This window comes from Vairimorpha ceranae (genome assembly GCF_000988165.1).
Source record: "Vairimorpha ceranae strain PA08 1199 chromosome Unknown NODE_15, whole genome shotgun sequence".
Classification (NCBI taxonomy): Eukaryota; Fungi; Microsporidia; family Nosematidae; genus Vairimorpha; species Vairimorpha ceranae.
This window is the reverse complement of record NW_020169310.1, coordinates 12965-33790: the sequence shown is the minus strand read 5'-3', so window position 1 is coordinate 33790 and position 20826 is coordinate 12965. Positions and strand designations below refer to the sequence as shown.

The window sequence follows — 20826 nt, the reverse complement described above, 5'->3', positions numbered from 1 at the left end:
AATATATTTATTTTGTAAATGTTTAAAAAATATAAATTTTAATTCTTTGCATCGACAAAATTGAATTGTACGATTTGAAGTTTATGACTATTGCTTTTTAGTTGTAAGTGTACACTATTTATAATAAGTTATTTTCATATTGCAAGTATAAAAATTATATTTTTATTACAAATACATTTTATCTTTTTGGTCAATTACTTTGTAATTATTATTTATACTTTATCAAATAAAATTTACTCATTGATCTAAAATTAATTTTTATAGAAAATTTGTACAATTTCTTTTGATAAATTTTACAATAATTTTCGCTAGAATGTTTTAAATCTATGAACTGATACAAAATATCTTATTATAATATCTGTATTTTACAATTATTTACTAAAATATCTTAAAAATCGCTAAAACAGCTTTTAATTATAAATAATATTTAATGTAAAAGCTTAATTGAATGAAAACATTATGTAAAGCTTCTTTTTATTAAGATTTAATCTGTACGGTATTTAATAGATGAATTTCTACATTTCAAATTTAAAATCATCTGCCGTCTTACTGATATAAATTTACACTGTTCTTATTACTTCTTTTTAAAATCGAATTAACTTTTCATTTTTTTTTCATTTATAAAATTAATCTTTGTAAATTAAAACTGCCAGCTTGTTAAAAGATAACAAATTTTAAACATTTTCTTTGTATGTAAACTTTGAATTAAATTTACTTCATCATATTTTGCAAGTTCAGAAAAGCTGTCAAACTTAAAAATAAATTAATTTTTGTTGTTATCATAATATCCCATTAAAAACGTTTTTATAAGAATTTACATCAAATATATTTACAATTATAATAATTTATTAATTAATACAATCATTTCTCAAATTTAACTTATTTTTGTTTAGCCTAAGATAAATTAATTTTTTATAATAAATTTAAATTTTAGCATAACCCCTATGATTTTTCCAAAAGAAACAGAAAAAATTGAAAAAGTAACAGTTTCGCAACAGTTTGAAAATAACGTCATTATCAAAAGGAAAAGAAAGCGTAGATGGTTTTACTACTTTATGTGTATAACTATTTCTTTTATTATTTCCAGGGTTCTTCTTATTGTATTTTCTGTGTCCAATTTTGACTTCAAAAATTATGTTCTTTATCAGGTTTCTTATAACACTAAGAGGCCACATTCTATTTATCTTGAGGCAGTGCACAACAGTGCTTTTTCACCTTTAAATATTCAAATTCTTGAAGGAGTTGTCAGTTTGTATTCTAGTACGCAAGATTCTAAAAATAGGGAATTAATGGCAGAAATACATATTCCGCTTATTGATGTTGTAAAATATCAAACTTTACAATTTAAAGGAGATATTGTATGGAAGAATATTAGACCAAAAGCTATTTATAGTTGTTTAAAGCATAAAAAAAATATTGGTGTACACTTTACTGGTAATATTTGGTTTAGATTTTGTTATGTTAAGTTTAAAAAGTCACATTCTCAAGATGTAACATTTACGCATCCTTTTTTTAGCAAGTCAACAGAAGAAAAAAATGCACCATTGAATATTAAGAAAGTTCAATTTTATAATTTAAATGAAACTGTTCAGATTGATGTAGAACTTGAGCTTTGTAATATTATGATTCCTAAATTTCTTAATGTAAAATCTGAAGAGTTTACATTGAATTTTGAAGGGGATTTACCATTTCAGATAACATTTTATGAACAAAGAATTAAAGATGGAAGGTTTTCTTTTCCTATAAATTTAAAAGTTAATTTTCTAAAAAAGGATTTTAACATTTACAGGGCGGCGGTATGGAAATATTTGCGTCGTGATAGTCTTCTTTGGTCGTTAAGTGCAATTGATATTCTACATAATTATGACAAACAATTTATTGATTCTTATCTGATAAATATAGGAGATAGCTTTTGCGATAATACCGTAGCGAAAAGTAAAAGTAAGAAAAAAATAGTTGAATCTCCGCGTTTTTTATTAAGAGATGTAAGGGGGACAAAAAATTATTTAGAAGGGATGATTTATATTGAAACCTTTCTATTTCCTTATGTTAATATTAATACTGCTTTTGAATATAAAAATTGCTACAAGAATTTTATTATCAAGAACGGTTCTACAGTTTTTGCTAAAATTGGTTTTGAAGCCGTCAATTCTAGAGAATTTGTTAAGATTAAGTTTAGACTGACATTTCAAAATTTTTCAGAATTTGTTGAGTGTTTGTTTGTTGGGAAAGAAGCAATTGTATTGTTTGATGAAACTACAGATGGATTTTTTGAAGGTTTATATCTAAAATTAGATGGAGCAGAATTATATTTGATTTCGGAAAGAGATTATATTCTTTTGTACAAAAAGGGTTCCGTAAATAAGCCTTTTCCATTTAGTATTAGTTTGGATCATCAAGTACAAGCACAGGACAACACTATTGCTGTAAGTTCTAAGATTAATTTTAACAAAAGAAATGATTCTGAATCAGATCTTTTTTTGTCTTTAATGGTGCCGGATTTCAGCTTTGAATTGCTTGGTGATAATGTGAGATTTGAAGTATATGTATTGTCAGCAGAGTTGGTTTTTTATGGGAATGGAATGATTGATGGAAGTTTATTAACAAGCATGGAAATCAATATAAACAAAAATATCAAAAATTTCGTAGAATTACATGACATGTTTTCAGAAGTTATTGTTTTAAGATTTTCTGATTATTGTAAATGGATTTTACCAAGAGCTGATGAAAATCAGAAGAAACTTGAATTGTTTTCTTTACAAGATTTAAGTGTGAGTTTAGAAAAAGTTGTTAGTTTTGATCCGCCAAGGATAGGAATTAGGCTGTGTAATACGTCAAGATCGCCGAGCAATATGCAAGGCTTGTGTATTTTTAATCATTTTAAACTTTTTAAAGGACCTTTTGTAAGACTTGTTTTTTCAGGGGCAGAATATGTTCGAAATGATCATATTATATTATTAGAAGATATGTTTTTTGATTTGAACTATCATAATGGTGATTTAAAATTATTTATTGATGATTGTTTTTTTGGTGTCAGTCTCTTTTCTACTCAAGAAATTAGTATTTTAATTTCAAATTTATTTAGAGCCGGGATGGATCAAAATATGTTAGGAAATATTGTAGGTCTTTTTTTAAACAAAGTTTTGGATGCAAAAAATGATCAAAGTAATAATGTTATTGATTCTGCAATGCTTTGTTGTATTAAAGTCGATTCATTAGGGGACAGTGATGCATTGTCAACCAATGTAACGTTAACAGTTGGCCTTAAAAAAGAAATTTTAAGTTCTCTTAAAATTGGACAGTTGAATTTTACGAATTTTGATCTAAACTATATGAATGAGTCAAAAAGAGGCATTGCTTTTGTTTATATAGAAAAAGGATATATTGAAAATTATGATTGTATTATTGTTAAGCTACACTTAACTGACGGATTTTTGGATGAAAGCGACGGTGGTTTCTTAATTGCTTGTTTTAACAATAAATACAAAAAATGCAAGACTGAAGATTCAGAATGTGAGTTAACGAAGACTCAACTTTTGAAAATTATTAATTCATTTCTTACACCTTTATTTGCTAAGGACAAAAAAGAAGATCATTCGTATGTTCAACTAACAAATATTATTCTTGATGCTAGGGAATCTACGATTGATTTAGGTGGTTTTGTTAAGGGTAAAAATATAATTTTTGAAATCGAAAATTTCGGGTTAAGGGACTTTATAAGATACACTATCAATAATCTTCTATCTAAATTATTTTATTGTCTTCCTAACAAATTATCTCTTAGTGTGAATTCTGAGCAAATAGAACTTTTATCTTTTAAAAATTTAGAATTTGTTAAACCTGGGAATAAGCCGTTTGGACCGCTTAGTGATATATTATCTTTTACTATTTGTAATGTTAATTCAAAGCGCGAGTATGAAATGGTCGATCCGAGTATACAAATATATGAATCCGAGGCAATTAAAATCGTGCAAAAAAAATATAGTTTATTGAAAAAAAGGTGGATTGAAATTGTTAGTAAAACGAGCTTTCAAGACATTGTAGACAAAGCAAAATTAAAAAAGTTTCTAATTGAACAGAGTAATTTAAAGGATTTAGATGATTTATGTTATCAAAAATTTGGTGTGGAAGAGATTAGGAAACTTAAAAAGCAACTTTTTAAGCTTTTATTTGTTGAAAAGGACACATATTCTTTAATTTTAAAGGTTGATTTATATTGTAGAACAGATTCTTGTAATTTTAATCTGCAAAAAATTCGTTTTTCTTCGCCGCTTATAAACGTATTAATGAAAATCATTAAGCCTGCGTTGCCGAAAGCGAGAGGAATACCGTTTATTGGAGATCCTATTCCAATATCTTTTTTCGGTATCTCAAAAAAATTGGGAGTTAATCTTTGCGTAATTTCTCCGAGCGATTTAAGATGTAAATTTAAATGCCGAGATTTGGTACTTCTCGACGACGCAACGATACCAAGTTTCTGCACTTATGACGGATATATTAATATATCATGGAGTAATAGTGTAAGTATCCGCATAATACGTGCATTTTCTTGTTTTTTTTCACAAGAAAGTCCTTTTGAAATTACCTTAAGTAATAAAAAACAAAAAATACTTTACAAGATTAATGCTCATTTTGAAGCAATTAAATTTTACGTCGCCGTGTTTATTAAAGTAGTAGGTAAGGTATTTGATTTTACAACATCTATCATTCAAGATTCAAGTGCTGCAGCTTATAATTCGCTATTGGGTCAAACTGTTAAAAAATTGGTTGTTAGTTTATATTCAGGATTTTCAAATGGCTTTAAATGGTTTTTCGAACTATTTGGAATTGCAAAAAGACATCAAGAGTGCCAACGAGTGTAAGTCAATGGGAATTAAATTTTTTATGTGAATTTTTATTTAATTGTCAGTTTTTTGTAAATACAAATTTAATTTATAAAAATACTTTGTATTATTTCGTCATTTATAATATGCATGTATTTTATTTGTGAGTTGAGTTTTTTATTGTAAAGAGTTATATTAATTTTTATACAGCATGTTATAAAAAAATTAATTATTAATATTATCAATCTTAAATATTCAACTTTTATAAGCATTTTAATAATTTTACGTGCGATAAAAACTTTTATATAATTAATTTAGTAGCTGTATTTCGAAGTGTTTATTTAATTTATATAAAATCTGAGTTTATATCTTTATAAGATTTACATACTTTAAATCTTTATTACATTTAAATTTATTCTTAAATTTTTTTTAATTTTGACCTACGGGAGGTCAGGCATGATACTGTTGCTGTATCGCCCCGCTGAACTGAGTTGTGTTCTTAAATGGTGTATTGAGCCAGGCGATGTTGTTCTGTGCACTCACTTAATGTGAGAGATGGTCTTTAAGTAGACCGAGGATTCTGTATCCTAAGGGAACGTTCTTTTCTCCTATAAGCAAGGCCGTAAAGGTATGCTGGTGTGCAAGCGCAATATTGATGTTTTGGTTTTACAGTGGAGTTTTTGGTGACCTGGTGGTTTTTCTTCTGTTGCTGTTTTTTATTTTTTAACAATAAACTTTTTATTTTTATTTTTTTTTTAAATTATTTTTTATACAATAATAAAGTATTAAGGTTGTGTAGATAATCTTTAAAAAAGTAGTTGTAGTTTTTTTAAATCAAAAGGTAGTTGCAATTTTTTTAAATTAAAAGATATTTCATTTGATTTTCTATTTTCCCGCATCGATCAGAAAATTATTAAAAATTTATTAAATTAAATATTATTATTTTTCGACATTTTTAACTTACAACTAAAAATCAAGAATTCTATTCATAAAATATGTGAAAAAGCTACAGAAAAAATATATGTTTATATTATTAAGCTAATAATATTTTTCACCTAACTTGCTGGCAGAAAGGCTTCATTACAACAAACAAAAATAAAAGTAATTTTATTCATCCACATTTACATTTTGTAATTCTTCAATTGTAAATCCTTTAGAAATAGTTTTTAGTTCTTCTTGAATTTGAATATAATCTTTAAATTCTTTACCTCCTCCTATCATATCGATTACAAAACCAGTACGACCAAATCTACCAGATCGTCCTATTCTGTGAATATAAGTTTCTAAAAGTAATTTATCTTCATAATAAGGCAGATCAAAATTTATAATTAAATTAACTTGTGGGATATCCATGCCCCTTGAAAATACATCTGTAGTAACCAATATTTTTGTATCTGCCGTTTTAAACTTTTCAACGGTAAAATCTCTTTCTTCAGGCAAAAGATCGCCATGCAAAATAGATACAGAGTTTGAATCCGCAACAAGAATTTTTTCAAGTTTTTTCACCGTTGCCTTTTTTGATACAAAAACAATAACTTGTCCTACAGTTAATAATTCATACAAAGATTGTAATGTCCTGACCTTGTCTTTATAACTAACATCAATATGATACAATTTTATTTCATCTGGTTTAGCATTTTGTTTTTGATACAATTTTACGCAATCAGGAGCGTAAGCATCAATAGTCTTTTTTATATCATCATTGTAAGTTGCAGAAATAAAAACCTTTTTTGCTGTTTTAAAGGCCTGTAAAAGTCTAAATGTTTGTGTTCCCATCGTTGTCTTATCAAGTAACACATCTGTTTCATCTAGTACAAAAAATTTTAAATTTTTAAAGTCAAAAAGTCTTCTATTTACGAGAGAAAGTACAGAACCAGGGGTGCCTAAAATAATTTCATAATGATTTTTATCAAAATTTTTGTCTTTTAAAGCCAAAAAGGTTTCTATTTCGTTATATTTTGTTAGTTTTAGTGTTACATCGTATATTTGCATATTTAATTCTCTTGTAGGACTGATAATAACAGCCTGTGTACCCTTTCCTTTTTCAATAGAAGTAAGAAGTCCAACTAAAAATGCTATTGTTTTTCCTGTTCCACTTTGACTTTGTATTACTACATCATTTTGACTTTTAATAGCAGGAATGGCCAGTTTTTGTACTTGACTTGGGTGTTCATGGCCTAAATCGTACAATGCTTGAAGAATTTTTCCTAGTTGCATTTCCTCAAATCTTTCTACAGCCAAAAATTTATCTCTATTTATCATTTGAATAGATTCAACATCTTTATTATTACAAATATATTCTGTATCTTTTTTTATATCTTCGTAAAGTTCCTTTGCTACCTCGTAGGCACTTTGAACTTTTTGATTGTTCATGGGGGTAAAAAAATATAAGATTTTTTTACTTTATTGCATAACTTATAAGGCATATAGTAACTTTTATAGCTTATAAAAATCACTAAATTCTTAAACATTATAGACTAAACCTTGTTGGAACAAAACATGGATTTAGGTTTTAAATATTTTTTATATTTCTAAATGTCAATAATATCAGCAATAGTAAAAGAAATATTGACATGACTCTATTATTCCTACAAGCCTATCTCAAAATTACAAATATTCCCATTTTAAAAACTACAAATATTTCTCGTGTTATTTATGCAAATTATGCTTAATGAATTTTTTTATTTTATTTTTGCCCTCATGGACATTTTTAAAATTATAAATGAAAACAGAAAAAAATATTTGTTCCCATCAAAAGAATACAAAGCATTAATGCTTAAACATAAGGATACAAATATTAATAAATTGGAGTTAAATACTTGTAAACATTATTTACTTAATTCTAATAAATACCTTAAAAAAAATATAAAATTATCTACTAATCGATTATACACCGAATACATGACTTGTCTTTTAGAAAAGGATATAAAAAAAATACTAAATCTCAGAAGCCAACTCGAAGAATTTGATTCCTTTGTAAATGAGTTCGATCAGCTTTTAAATAATCTTAATTTTGATATCACCACTGTAAAGTCTAAATATATGTGGCATGATATTGAAATATTATTTAACACCGAAAAAAAGAAAAATGACTATATTAATAAAAAATATGTGGTAGAAGATAAAAAATTTAATAATCAGCTTATTATATACATTAATAAGATAGAAAGTAAAATACTAGCATTTAAGAAGCTTTTAAAAAAAAATAATACTAGAATTAACTGCTTAAGAAATAAATTAAAAGTTATTTATAAAGTAGTAGAACAGTTTCTAAACTTTTTGTCCGAAAATTATGTTGAGTCTGAATATTTAAAAAAATTACAAATTGAATTAGAAAATATTTTGACATTTTTTACTGATTTTAATTCCGATCTTGACTTGTGTGTATTTGTAGATGTAGAAGATGAAATTAAAAGTTGTAAAAATATTAAAAGTAAGAATGATATAAGAGAAGATCTAATTAATGTTCTTAAAAGCTTTTTTAGTCCTTCTGGTAATCAAGTTGATAATGTACCTTTTCTACCTGAATTTTATGATATAGCATATGACTATATTAAATATCCAAGTGATAATAAAAATATTAATGAACTTTTAGAGAAAATGAATATAAAATAAATATAATTTATATTACAAGATTATTTATTAAATTTAATAAAAAATATATAGTTGTATAAACCAATTAATTTCTAATTATTGTTAAAAAAATACAATACTAATTTTTATTATTGTTAAGAAAATACAATATTAATTTATTATTATCGTTAGGAAAATACAATATTAATTTCTTAGTATTGAAAAATATACAAATATTTTTTTAATGTTAAGAAATATACAAATAATTTTTTTTGTTAAAAAAATACAAATAATTTTTATTATTGTTAAGAAATATACAAATATTTTTTATTGTTAAGAAATATACAAATAATTTTTTTTGTTAAGAAAATACAATATTAATTTCTTAGTATTGAAAAATATACAAATATTTTTTTAATGTTAAGAAATACATTATTAAAAGTGTATATAAAATTATTTTTTACTTTTTAAAAATAAACATATGTTATGTTTAATCCTACTAATGATAAATAAAACTTAAATATACAAATTAATAATTTAATCAAATTTTTGTTATTAACTGTGTGATTAGTACGAAACAATAATTTATACTAAAATTGTAATAAAATCTTGTAATTATCTTTTAAATCTAATAGATTATTTGTTTGTGATATTACCAATCTTAAGTCAAATTATTACATTTGTCTATTTTCCCTTATGAAAATATTTACTACATCCACAAATATTGTATTTCCACTAGTCACAAAAAGAGACACATTCATCTTGTTAAATACAAATAGTAAATTAAAATACACACATTTATATATAGAGACAACACTTACAGTAGATGAATCTATTGAAATACTGTGTAATTACATATTAGAACATGAACTTAAAGAAGATTGTGATATTAAAATTAATAAAAATGGATTATTACTCAATAAAACAAATATAAAACAAAATTCTATGACAAAAATACAAAGTAAAATTCTTGAATTGGGAAGAGATGACAAACAAATAGAAAAAATATTAAATACAATTAATTAAAATATTACAAATGCATTTTTGTTATTATTGCTAATGTAACCTACTGAAAATGCATTTACAAAGAATCTCTATTTATTTTTAATAGAAATTATGCGTTATTGGTTACGTTCTCCTTTTTAGACTATAAATTGCTTTTCTTTAAAAACCCTTTATGTTTTACACAGCACTTTTTCTGAATGTATTAATATATTACAACTTGTATAAAGACTTTTTAGATCACTTGTTTAGTAAGATATACATAAAAAACTAGATTAGAGTAAGAAGTTAATTTATATTAAATAATTAGAATGAATATAATATTGTTATTTATTGAAAAATATTAACTTTAGCATTTGAGTGTATTTTATATTTCCTTTAAAATTTGCTTATAATTTATTTGTTTAAATAATATTTACTAATCAATTCATTACTTATCTTTAGCTTATTGGCCCTAATAATTTATACATTTACTTCTTCTATAGTAAATCTTTTACTCTCTTGTATATAGATCTTAATTTAAATATTAAGATTCGTGTTTATTTTATACGGTTAGTAAAATAATTACTACACTGCCCACACATTACCAGATGTTACATTATTTGTATATTTCTTGTAGAAATAAAAAAAAAATAGTCATTTACACTTTAACTATAAAAATTAATCTTTTTTTGTTAAAATATTATTGTATTTGACTTCTATAGCAATTTGTATTTTAAGTCAACCCTAAGCTAAAATTATTAATAAAGAGATGTATTCATGCAGTAAACATGTTGGATTTTCTTCTTTTGTCACTTTATAGTTTAAATAATTTTTACTATCTTTTTATTTTAAAAAAATAATTTTTTCATTTAGTGCAAAAATTATTAAGTTGACCAATCTAAGTGACTCAAGCCTGGCGCATAAAATCATACTTTGTAGTAGATCTTTGTGATTGACGTAGTCCATAGAAGCTATCTCTGGTAAAATATATTTTTAATAAATTTATAAAATATTTATTTTAAAAATTTCATGATGTCATAATCATGGCATGAGGCCTTATGGTATTGTCTCAAATTATCTAATCTATTACTTCTTTCACTGTAGTTCTTTGGTTTTCTTTTCATTTTTGTTAATCTGTGAAATATTGAGATTAAATTAATAGAAAAATATATATATAAATCATAAGAATAGAACAATAGATCGGTCTATTCTAACCCCAAATTAATTTTATTTTGGCACAACTTTGTGTTATTGATAATACCACAGCGATATTTTGTTCTCTTTTCAAAGACAAATTTTAAAATTTAAGCTTCTCAAACCTATTTTAAATATTGTTTTAATTAAATATAAAATTTTTTATTTTTACAAAATCAGTATACCCCCCAGTAATGCGATTTATATTTATTTTAATGATAACATTTTGTGGAATTTTTTGCACGAAAGCGTCTTTCGAATTACAAAATATTGGTGATAATGCAGTAAGTAATAAACAAAATAATGGTCCAGAACATGTTACTTTAATAGTTGAAGAATCTAGTATAGAATCTACACAAGAATCATGGATAGAGAAAAATATTTATAAGATAGAATATTATACAAAAGTAATTTATAGTACAAGTGTTATTTGCACTATTTTTTATTATTCGTACTGCTTATATAATTTATCCAAATAAATTTTTCTTAATTTTCTATTTTATTTTTGTAATTTAAATAAATTAATTTATATATTTTTTCTTCATAGAAAATAATTAAAATTAATTTAGAGTGGAAATACGGTTAAAGAACACGAGTTGTACCAAAAAGTAGGGTCTGCAAAATTTTTATTTGTTACTCTTCAAAATGAAATTTCAAATGTTTAGAAAGAAAGAACTCAAATGTTTGATTTTAAATAAATTTTATATAGTTTATGGAAATGTCTGTTTTTACTGTAAAGAAGTAGTTAAATATGTTAGAAGAAACAAATATGAGTTTATAAGATGTAATAATAGGTTTTGCTAACTTTATAGAAAACAAATTTGTTTATGGAAGCATTCTATTTTTTTGAGTACTAAAGTTAAAAAATATAAGGTTTTGAGAATAACATAACTGTGGATTATTAAAACACCTATCGGTGCGATAGCATATATTTTAAGAATAAATCAAATCAAAGCTTATCGAATTTAAAAAAACTGTCAAAAGTATTAGTTGATAAATTTTATAGTAATAAAAATTATATTAGAAATCTTGATGAAATTATAGAAATAGATGAATCAAAAATAGGAAAAAGGATATATAGTTAACGGTGTCTTGATGTTTGGTTTAGTTAAAAAAGAAGAGAATAAAGAAGTTTTATTATTTCAAGTAGATAATAGGAACATGTCTAAACTTAAATTAAAATCAAAAATCTGGTAAAAAAAGATACAACAATTTACAGCAATTGTTGGAAAAACTATAATAGCTTAAATGAATGTGTATATGTGCACAAAACTGTTAATCACAGCAAATGGTTTAAAGAACAAAAGCTCATACAAATACCATTGAAGGAACATTGTCTGGTTTAAAAGCTTATATACCTTTTAGACGTAGAACTAAGAAGCATTAATCCATATCCAGTTAAAACATGCTAATTAACAATTATAAAGATCATCCATTAATAACTTGCCTAAAACTTTTATTAAATCAGACTCAATAAAAATTATTTATTCGCAGTTTTTCACTAAAAACTATTCGTTTAAAGCAACAAAATTAAATTCAAGCTTTTGAGTTTTTTTCTTTCTGAACATTCGAAATTTCTTTTTTAAGGGTAAAAAATAAAAATTTTGTAGACACCACTATTTGGTGCAACACGTGTTAAAACTCCTAGAAATACATTTGTATACAACAACAATTTTTGAAAATCTTCTTTTATTTATTTACATAATATAACAGTTATTTTAATTGTATTATCAATTTTTCTGAAGATGGTGTATTGACAAAAAATAAGCACGTTTATTTTTTCATAACAAAATTTAGAATTTAATAAAATCTGTTAAATTTTTAACAAAAAATAAAATTTATTATAAATCATGTTCTGTGTGATTTAAGTGCAACATCATCTTATAACTGTCTTACGATTAGTTACAAACCCTTAAAAATATAAAAATATAAAGGAAATAACAAGTTTCTATAAATGTATGTTCTTTTTCTTTGAAGTTAATACATTATGCAAAAATAGAAATTTAATTAATTTGTATTAATCATAATTGCTTATTTTTTTGTTTGCTATAAATAACATTAAATATTCTTAATTTAAATCTTTATTAAATTATGATTAACTTTTTTTTAATGTTTATTTAACTGACACAGACAATATTTACAACACCATATTATGCAAATTTATCTTAAATATTTAAAAATTTAAAAATTCATGTAACCATAATTATGCAGTTAATTTTATTTTTGATAGTTTATAAAATTTATATGCATGCAGACGTTTGATGAACTAAAAAATGCTAGTCCTGAAGCTGTAACTAATAAAAAAAATGATGGTAAAGAGCATGACAAGGCGATGAAAGGCGAGAATAATAAAGAACTTTATCAAGAATTACGGCTAAAGAAAATTGCTGATACTATTGAATATTTTTTATGGATTGATTTTCTTACATTATTTTTTGACTTTATTTCTTATTTTGTGTACACGACATATTTTGATTGATAGTTGTTTTGTAAATTTAATAATAATTAGTTTCCTTTTTTAGAAATCATTTTTTTAATTAAAGAAATTTTTTATTTAGTTAAAATTTAATCAATAACGTTCTATAAGGTAAATGTATTGTCTTAATTGTTTTAATTTAGTTTTTTTATCCCCTCTCGTGAATAATTATTATATATTTTAGTATCCAGTAAGATTGCATCTTAAAGTATAAGGTGAGTGAACTACTACGACACGCACATTTGTAATACGACATTTGTTTAATTCTTAACTAAATATTAATAAAATACTGCTATTGTAAATGCAATATTTATTTTTAGAAAATGGCATCTAATCTAACAAAAGATTTTACTTTTTTTTAAAGCAAAGTTTTTTAAATAATTAAATTTTACAAAAAGTAAAATTGTAATAAAATATGTTTAACTATTTTATTTCAGCTTCATTTTATAACTGTATTATGATACATTACAATTTTAAATAAAAGATTAAGTGAATTAAGATTTGTCAAAAAACTACAAATTTTTATAAATGTTACTTTAAAAAATTGTCTTTTTCTCTGCAGTTAAATTCTGTACATAAACTATATTAATATTTAAATCTTATTTTATAACAGTTTTGTTGTTTTTCCACCCTGCAAATGAGACAACTAAGATACCATGAACAAAAGCTACTAAAAAAAGTTAATTTTTTAGAATGGAAGAATACAAATACTACAAGAGAACATTTTGTTATAGGAAAGTATAATCTAAAAGATAGGGAAGAATATACACGATACAATCAAATAGTGGGTAAAATTAGAAAGATTACTGAAATGCTATCAAGGCTTAAAGACAATGACTACACCAAAAAGACCATCAGTACTAAACTGGTAAATAGATTGTATGATTTAGGACTAATTTCTAATAAAAAATTAGTTGATTGTACTAAAATATCAGTGTCTGATTTTTGTGAGCGTAGGCTTCCAATGCTTTTAAAGAAAAATAAAATGGTAGAGAATTTTATTGATGCAACAAGATTTGTAGAACATGGGCACATTAGGCTTGGGCATAAAGTTGTAACAGAACCGAGTGTAATTATTAGTAGAGCTATGGAAGATTTTATAAATTGGGTAGAAGGTAGTAAAATTAAAAGAAAGATTGACGAGTATAATGAAGAACTTGATGATTTTTAAAAATATTTTTTAATAATAAATATACATTATTATTATTTTAAATACTACACTACTGTTTTTAACATACATTTATTCAATATGCGCTACTATAATTTAATATACAATACTAATACTGTTTAAAATAACAATTATTTATTATTCTAGTGATTTAAGCCATTCTTTAATATTTACAACATCATTTAAATTCTCACTATTATCTGTGCTTATTCTACTTAAATGTAATATTCTGTCATAAACAGGCTCAAAATCACAAACTTGTGCTGAACTTGTAAATCTTCCCAATGGTGAACTAGAAATTTCACATTCTTCATCACTTGAAAATTTAGTCGTAGAAATAAAATGATCAATTTTTTTATAATTATTAGAATCCCTAGCAAATTCTCTATGTTCATATTCCCTTACATGTAAATCGTAATCAGTAAATTTATTATAGCAAACTTCACAAAATCCAGATTTCGGGCCTCTTTTTTTACTGCTTGGTTTAAACTTTTTATTTTCTTGAAATGGACATCCTAAAGGTTTACTATTTAGTGATAGTTGTGGTGGTTTTGTGTATTCTTTATGAAAAGGTTGGTGTGTTCCTTTTATATCTTCTATAAGGATGTATTTATTTTTAAAAACTTTGTAATTTTTCATCCTGAGTCCCTAAACAAAAAAAATATTTTTTGTTTTAAAAGGCGGGAAATTAATAAAAAAAGCTTACTTTAGACCCTTAATGTCAAGTAATACATTTTCAGAAGAGGGAAGATTATTACAAACTGAATATGCTATAAAAAATGTAGCTAAAGGGGGTACAATAATAGGTTTGGTGTGTACTGATGGAATCATTTTGTTAGGAATAAACAAAACTGAACTTGTAGATGAAAATGAAAAAATTTATAAAATTAATCCAAATGTCTATATTTCTGTGTGTGGACTATTTGGAGATGCCATGCTTTTAAAGAAATATGGACAGATTAAAGCGCAAGAATTTTTAGAAGAATTTGATTATGACTGTAATATCGATAGAATATGCCAATACATCTCAGAGAAGAAACAATTTTTTACTCAGTGCAACAATACAAGACCTTTTGGAATAAGTTTTTTATATGCAGGACACGTAAAGAATAATTATAAATTGTGTTCTACAGATCCCAGCGGTACATTAAATGAATGGAAAGGTGTATGTTTTGGCGAAAATGAAGATGGTATAAATAATGGATTAAAAAATGATTTACCTGACGAAGATTTAGACCTGGAAAAGGGGACTTTAGAGCTATTTAAGATATTATCAAAATTAACTGAATGTAACAGTAAAGACTATAAAAAATATGAAATTTTACACTATAAAATTAATGGAACACGATTTCTAAGTTTTGATGAAATTGAAAAAATTTTACAGAAAGTTGAAGAAGAAAAATTTAAAAAATAAATGTTTTTTTTTATTAAATTTTAGGTTTTTTATGTATCAAGTATAATTTTTTTACAACTTTTTTTAGAGCTATAAAAAATTTTATTTTATCTTTGTTGATGTTTTTATAACAAATAACCATCAACTTACAATTATCCTGTAACAATCATAAAACATCAAGAAGACAATATTTTAAAAAACTTAAATAAAAAGGAATATACTTTTTAATTAAAACATTTCGTAACATTTTATGTTTCATATATTTTATTTATTAGTTCCCTTAAATCTTTCAATTATGAGACGAAGAAATCACGGAAAAAAATTTTCCGTAGAAACCACGAATAATCAGAAACAAAAAGAAAGATACAAAATACAAGGATTAGCAAATTTATTGTATACCAAATTAAACATGAATAGTAATTATTTTCACTACTTTAAATTTACAAATTTTATAAAGAGAACAGTATTCACTTTAATCATGTTAGGCCTATTTATATTTATAAGTACAAAACATGTATCTTATTTGGTTAGTCTTGTAGTGTTTCTTACATTATTTATTTTAAAAGAAATTATTTCGATTGCTAGAACACAACAAGGATATGTATGTCACATAGGCATTGTTATAACATTTTCTTTAGTAATTTACAATTATTATTTATTTGATGCTTTAACTTTAATTTATCCTTCCATGTATAATATTTTTTTGGCTTTTAAAAAGGTTTATTTTTACATCTATTTAATATGTTTAATATTTTTTGTATGCTCTTTTAAGCCTGGCAAACTAAAAAAACAATTTTCTTTATTTAGTTTAATACATCTTGCAAGTTATTTAGTAGGTAACTGTTGTAGATCAGCAATAAAAAATGTCGGTGTAGGCAAATTTTGGTTATTTTTCCCATCCACGCTCGTAATCTGCAATGATATTTTTGCTTATATTGTTGGAAAGCTTATAGGACACACCCCGTTGTTTAGACTTAGTCCTAAAAAGACGGTAGAAGGATATATTGGAGGATTTATTTTTACGTTAATTTATGGATATATTTTTATATATTTACAACTGAAATACACCCCTTTTAATGATTTATACAATGAAGAAATAAGACGAGTATTGACATTTATATTTTTCAATTATAAATGGCATATTCCTTATATATATTTACATGGACTATCGTTTATTCTAATGGCTTCTTTTGTCGCCCCTTTTTCAGGCTTTTTTGCTAGTGCATTTAAACGAACGTATGGTAAAAAAGACTTTGGAAATTCTATTCCAGGACATGGTGGATTAACTGATAGATTTGATTGTCAGTGTATAATGATATTTTTTACACAAGTGTATTTAAAATCAATTCTTAGAACTAATGAACAAGCACTTGAATCTTATTTTCATCATATAACAAATTCATTTGATAATAATGATATATTACGTTTGATAAATATGCTTAATAATCATATTAATTAAATAATTGAAGAATAGCAATTAATCCTACACGAAAGATTAAGCAAATAAATAAAAAATTATTAGTAAACAATTTTATTTAAATTTTTATTTTTATGAATTTTTTTGTACTTGACATAAATAACCTTATTATTTCTATTTAACGTAAAAAAAACTAATATTTTTATATTATAATTTTTTTGAGATTACCAATTTACTTTAAAAATATTTAAAAATCTATATTTTTTTAGTCTAAAATGACAAATATTTGCAATTCAAAATTTGCAACAAAAATTCATAATCAATTTATAATGCATAATTATTTTGATTAGAGGTGTTAGAAAAAGTATAATTTTTCTGTTTTACAAGATCAATTTTTTAAACTACAAATTTGTTTTGCGTTTTTAAATCATACATTATTTTATAATTTATTATTCTTACTTTTTTACACCCATTTATGGACACATTAGAAATTAATAATGAACCACAAGAAAACGTTCAACAGGAAATTGAAGATTCTTTTAGGGAATACGAACAATATTTAAATCAACAAGTTGTTGTTATGCTAAAAGACAACAAATTTTACTACGGAATACTAAAAAGTTTTGACCAATACAATTCTATTACATTAAATTATTCTGTAGAACGTATTTTTTATGAAAACATGTATGCAGAAAAATATCACGGACTACTTGTAATAAGAGGTGACACTATTTCTCTAATCGGTATATCACAGAATAATTTTAAGAATTATAAAAAACAAGATTTTAATTTTATTTTTAATTTACTAAACAATAAATTAGAAAAATAGAACTAAATAAATTATTTGTTAATTGCTATTTTTTAATGTTACTCCCATGTAAATGCTTATCTCTCTGCACTTAGCACCATTATTTTTGTATACAATTGAATAATTCATCTGATCTGTTCTCATAGTTCCATTACCTTTAATTGGTACTTTTGTAAAAGGACTTTCTATAAAACCTTTAATGTGCTCATCTTGCTCTTTCTCCCAAAAAATAATATAACTAGGCGATCCTACAATTGGAAAAGTAAAATGTCCTTTATATGTTAATCCAATATTACAGTCTATTAAACTCTCTCTATGGTACAACTTCGGAAGATTTACTATCTTAATGTCTATTGTTTTATTTTTATTAAATTTTGGAACAAGTTTTAACAACAAAATATCCTCGTGGAATATCGGTATTATTATTTTTACTGGTTTAGAGGTAATAATTTTATTAATCTTTAAAATATCCTTTTTATCTACTGTACTAAATAATGTAAACTTAAAGTCATCTGATTTACTAGTTTTAAATTCAATATAGACACCGCCAAGATCACCGAAAAAATCTTTGCGCAGTTCTTTTTCGATGTATAAAGTTTCAAAATCAGATTTTTGAGAAAAGTTAAAAATCTTCTGATGAGTAATTCTAGTGTAAATTGATTCATATAAAGGATTTATATTAGAGTAAAAAGCTTCATCTTCTACATAAATATTGAGTAATGTGATTGCATTGGGTAATCTATTTATCGTAAAAACAGAATTAATCGGATCTTTTATTTCACAATCAGTATTTAATTTACTCAACGCATTTAAATTTAAAAAAGTAATTTGTGTTTTTTTATGTAAATCTATCTCTGTATTCGATGGTAAGCTATACATCGATTTCTGATTGTGATTATGTATATTGTTTATATTTACATATTCACTTTGAAAATCATTTTTGACTTCATAAACTATTTTTTTATTATTTATTACATCACATATTAGATTATCTTTTTTATGTGTGTGTAGAATAAAATCTTTAATTTCTTTATTTTTACTTTCAATAGCAATGCTTCTATATAAATCATTTTCAGAAATTTGTCTGTAAATTTGTGTATGTTCAGAAATGAATTTAAGTCTTACACTATCTTGATTTAATATACTAAATATTACATCTGAGGAAACTTCAAATTTATAAAAAAACTTTGGAATGTGTACCGATATAAAACTGTCAATATCTGAAAAATGACTGCTTACATTGTGTTTACTAGTAATATTCACTATGTTTTTAACATCTGTAACGTAATCCTGTTTTTCGCGTGGTGCAACATACGGTTTCCAAAAGTTTAGAGCATTTTTCGAATATCTAAATAACTTATTTACAGAAAATTCTTTATAATGTTTCATTTCAAGTTTGGATTTTAATTTAAATATGCGCGATTGTGTCATTTTAATGATATTAGAAGTAATAAAACTGTACACATATAATGTATTATTTTCAATATAAAAAATTAAAAAATCAGGATTTTTTTCGTCGTTCCTCTGAAAAAAAATTTTGTTGTTATAAACAATACGTATAAATTCAAGTTTTTTATCTAAAAAAACAAGTTCTACTAATGATATCGCTGAATTAAAGTTGTGGATTGTATTTAACTCTTTAAAAGATAAAATCACATTGTTTAATATTGATAAGTCATATATCTGGTTCATTATTTTTGATTCTTTAATCGTTAGATTTTCGTAAATATAATTGTTCGAGGAGCTAAAGTGCGAAGAATTTAGTGCACATTCGGGGATTAAAAAATGTGCACAATAAATTTTTTCTTTATCATTTAAGATCATATTATTTGTTCTGAAAGTAACATCATTAACAACTTTTATTATTTTATAATCTAAAGCTAAAAACATTTCTAAAGATTCTCTTATAGAAATTTGATTAACAGGTGTCGTGGGCGTAATCTTGTGTATAAGATGTCTTAAGTCTTTAAAATCTGCTGATATTAATGGAAGATAAATGGTGTTAAATGATGGATATACAAAAGATTGTAAAACTGAAAATTTAAAAGTTCTTCGTAGTAAATTACTTATGGTTCGTTTAAAATATTCATTTCCCTCTCCTTTTGATACGCCGCCGTCAATGTTAACTTCTAAATCTGGATTAGTTAAAAATGAATATTCTAATCTTGTGTTATAACTTAACGAGGGTAGTCTCATTAAAACATTCCCTTCCAATCTAGTTATATTGACTTCAGTGTTTAATATAAATTTTTTCGGAAGACCTATTTTTAGGCTTATTTTAATAGACCCTTTATACTCTATGGAAATAACAGCATGAACATTTTTAAAAACTTCATTATGTATTTTATCGAAATCTAACAACCCATCAGTTTTAATAAATTTTTTATATAGGTTTTTACAAAAAATAAAATTATTTTTGTCAACTGCATCGCCTAAATGTTGTCTTTCACTTGCATCAATAATCCTTATACTTTTTATTATAGGACCGGTGTTTCCGATATCGATATCTACAACATCTAATGACTGAATAATTCCAGTGCCTGGAATATCATCAAGAAGCCTTTTTATACGTTGTTTGATTCTATAAGCTTGTGCATTCGAATCAGCCAATTCGAACCAGAATCTATTGATTAATACATTAAGCCAATATAAATCCGTACACTGGTGAAGACTTTTTAATATATTTTTAGCTTGAATTGTAGTAAGCTCTTTTTTGGATGATGTCTTAAGATTATACTCTATAAGTTTATTGCGCTTAACTGCTCTACTTGGATAAAATATCAATAAAATAGGTAATAATATGAGCCCAACTATTATTCCTATGACAAATTGTATCATAAGTAAATTGTTTACATTTTTTTTCTATAAATTGTTTCAGAAATTTAAACCAATTATTTAAAACACTTGTTGACAAAAATATATTTAATTTGCAATTGAATAACAGGGAAAATTTTTTAGTTTATATTTTTTACAAAAATTTTATATTTAAG

At 24.4% G+C, this 20826-nt stretch overlaps 11 protein-coding genes across 11 annotated transcripts; 8 read left to right on the top strand and 3 right to left on the bottom strand.

Moving 5' to 3' along the window:
- Positions 1–944: 944 nt before the first annotated feature.
- AAJ76_1500032846 (hypothetical protein) lies at positions 945–4862 on the top strand (the record flags this gene model as incomplete). Its single annotated transcript, XM_024474092.1, has 1 exon — positions 945–4862. One exon carries the CDS (start codon positions 945–947, stop codon positions 4860–4862), a length of 3918 nt encoding a protein of 1305 aa, XP_024331395.1.
- A 1068-nt stretch (positions 4863–5930) lies between these two features.
- On the bottom strand, positions 5931–7196 carry AAJ76_1500026595 (atp-dependent rna helicase; the record flags this gene model as incomplete). Its single annotated transcript, XM_024474089.1, has 1 exon — positions 5931–7196. One exon carries the CDS (start codon positions 7194–7196, stop codon positions 5931–5933), a length of 1266 nt encoding a protein of 421 aa, XP_024331394.1.
- A 291-nt stretch (positions 7197–7487) lies between these two features.
- Positions 7488–8438, top strand: AAJ76_1500026303 (cdp-diglyceride synthetase; the record flags this gene model as incomplete). The annotated part of the gene is made up of 1 exon (XM_024474088.1): positions 7488–8438. One exon carries the CDS (start codon positions 7488–7490, stop codon positions 8436–8438), a length of 951 nt encoding a protein of 316 aa, XP_024331393.1.
- Positions 8439–9092: 654 nt separating this feature from the next.
- AAJ76_1500024698 (hypothetical protein) lies at positions 9093–9422 on the top strand (the record flags this gene model as incomplete). Its single annotated transcript, XM_024474087.1, has 1 exon — positions 9093–9422. The coding sequence occupies one exon, from the start codon at positions 9093–9095 to the stop codon at positions 9420–9422; it is 330 nt and encodes a 109-aa protein (XP_024331392.1).
- Positions 9423–9573: 151 nt separating this feature from the next.
- Positions 9574–9672, top strand: AAJ76_1500024217 (hypothetical protein; the record flags this gene model as incomplete). Its single annotated transcript, XM_024474085.1, has 1 exon — positions 9574–9672. One exon carries the CDS (start codon positions 9574–9576, stop codon positions 9670–9672), a length of 99 nt encoding a protein of 32 aa, XP_024331391.1.
- Positions 9673–13687: 4015 nt separating this feature from the next.
- On the top strand, positions 13688–14221 carry AAJ76_1500020103 (u3 small nucleolar ribonucleoprotein imp3; the record flags this gene model as incomplete). Its single annotated transcript, XM_024474084.1, has 1 exon — positions 13688–14221. One exon carries the CDS (start codon positions 13688–13690, stop codon positions 14219–14221), a length of 534 nt encoding a protein of 177 aa, XP_024331390.1.
- A 135-nt stretch (positions 14222–14356) lies between these two features.
- Positions 14357–14857, bottom strand: AAJ76_1500018934 (protein kinase; the record flags this gene model as incomplete). The annotated part of the gene is made up of 1 exon (XM_024474083.1): positions 14357–14857. One exon carries the CDS (start codon positions 14855–14857, stop codon positions 14357–14359), a length of 501 nt encoding a protein of 166 aa, XP_024331389.1.
- A 79-nt stretch (positions 14858–14936) lies between these two features.
- Positions 14937–15632, top strand: AAJ76_1500018854 (26s proteasome alpha-type subunit c9; the record flags this gene model as incomplete). The annotated part of the gene is made up of 1 exon (XM_024474082.1): positions 14937–15632. One exon carries the CDS (start codon positions 14937–14939, stop codon positions 15630–15632), a length of 696 nt encoding a protein of 231 aa, XP_024331388.1.
- A 457-nt stretch (positions 15633–16089) lies between these two features.
- AAJ76_1500017701 (phosphatidate cytidylyltransferase) lies at positions 16090–17070 on the top strand (the record flags this gene model as incomplete). The annotated part of the gene is made up of 1 exon (XM_024474081.1): positions 16090–17070. The coding sequence occupies one exon, from the start codon at positions 16090–16092 to the stop codon at positions 17068–17070; it is 981 nt and encodes a 326-aa protein (XP_024331387.1).
- A 433-nt stretch (positions 17071–17503) lies between these two features.
- On the top strand, positions 17504–17857 carry AAJ76_1500016287 (u6 snrna-associated sm-like protein lsm1; the record flags this gene model as incomplete). Its single annotated transcript, XM_024474080.1, has 1 exon — positions 17504–17857. One exon carries the CDS (start codon positions 17504–17506, stop codon positions 17855–17857), a length of 354 nt encoding a protein of 117 aa, XP_024331386.1.
- An 18-nt stretch (positions 17858–17875) lies between these two features.
- AAJ76_1500013117 (hypothetical protein) lies at positions 17876–20674 on the bottom strand (the record flags this gene model as incomplete). The annotated part of the gene is made up of 1 exon (XM_024474079.1): positions 17876–20674. One exon carries the CDS (start codon positions 20672–20674, stop codon positions 17876–17878), a length of 2799 nt encoding a protein of 932 aa, XP_024331385.1.
- Between the last annotated feature and the right edge of the window lie 152 nt (positions 20675–20826).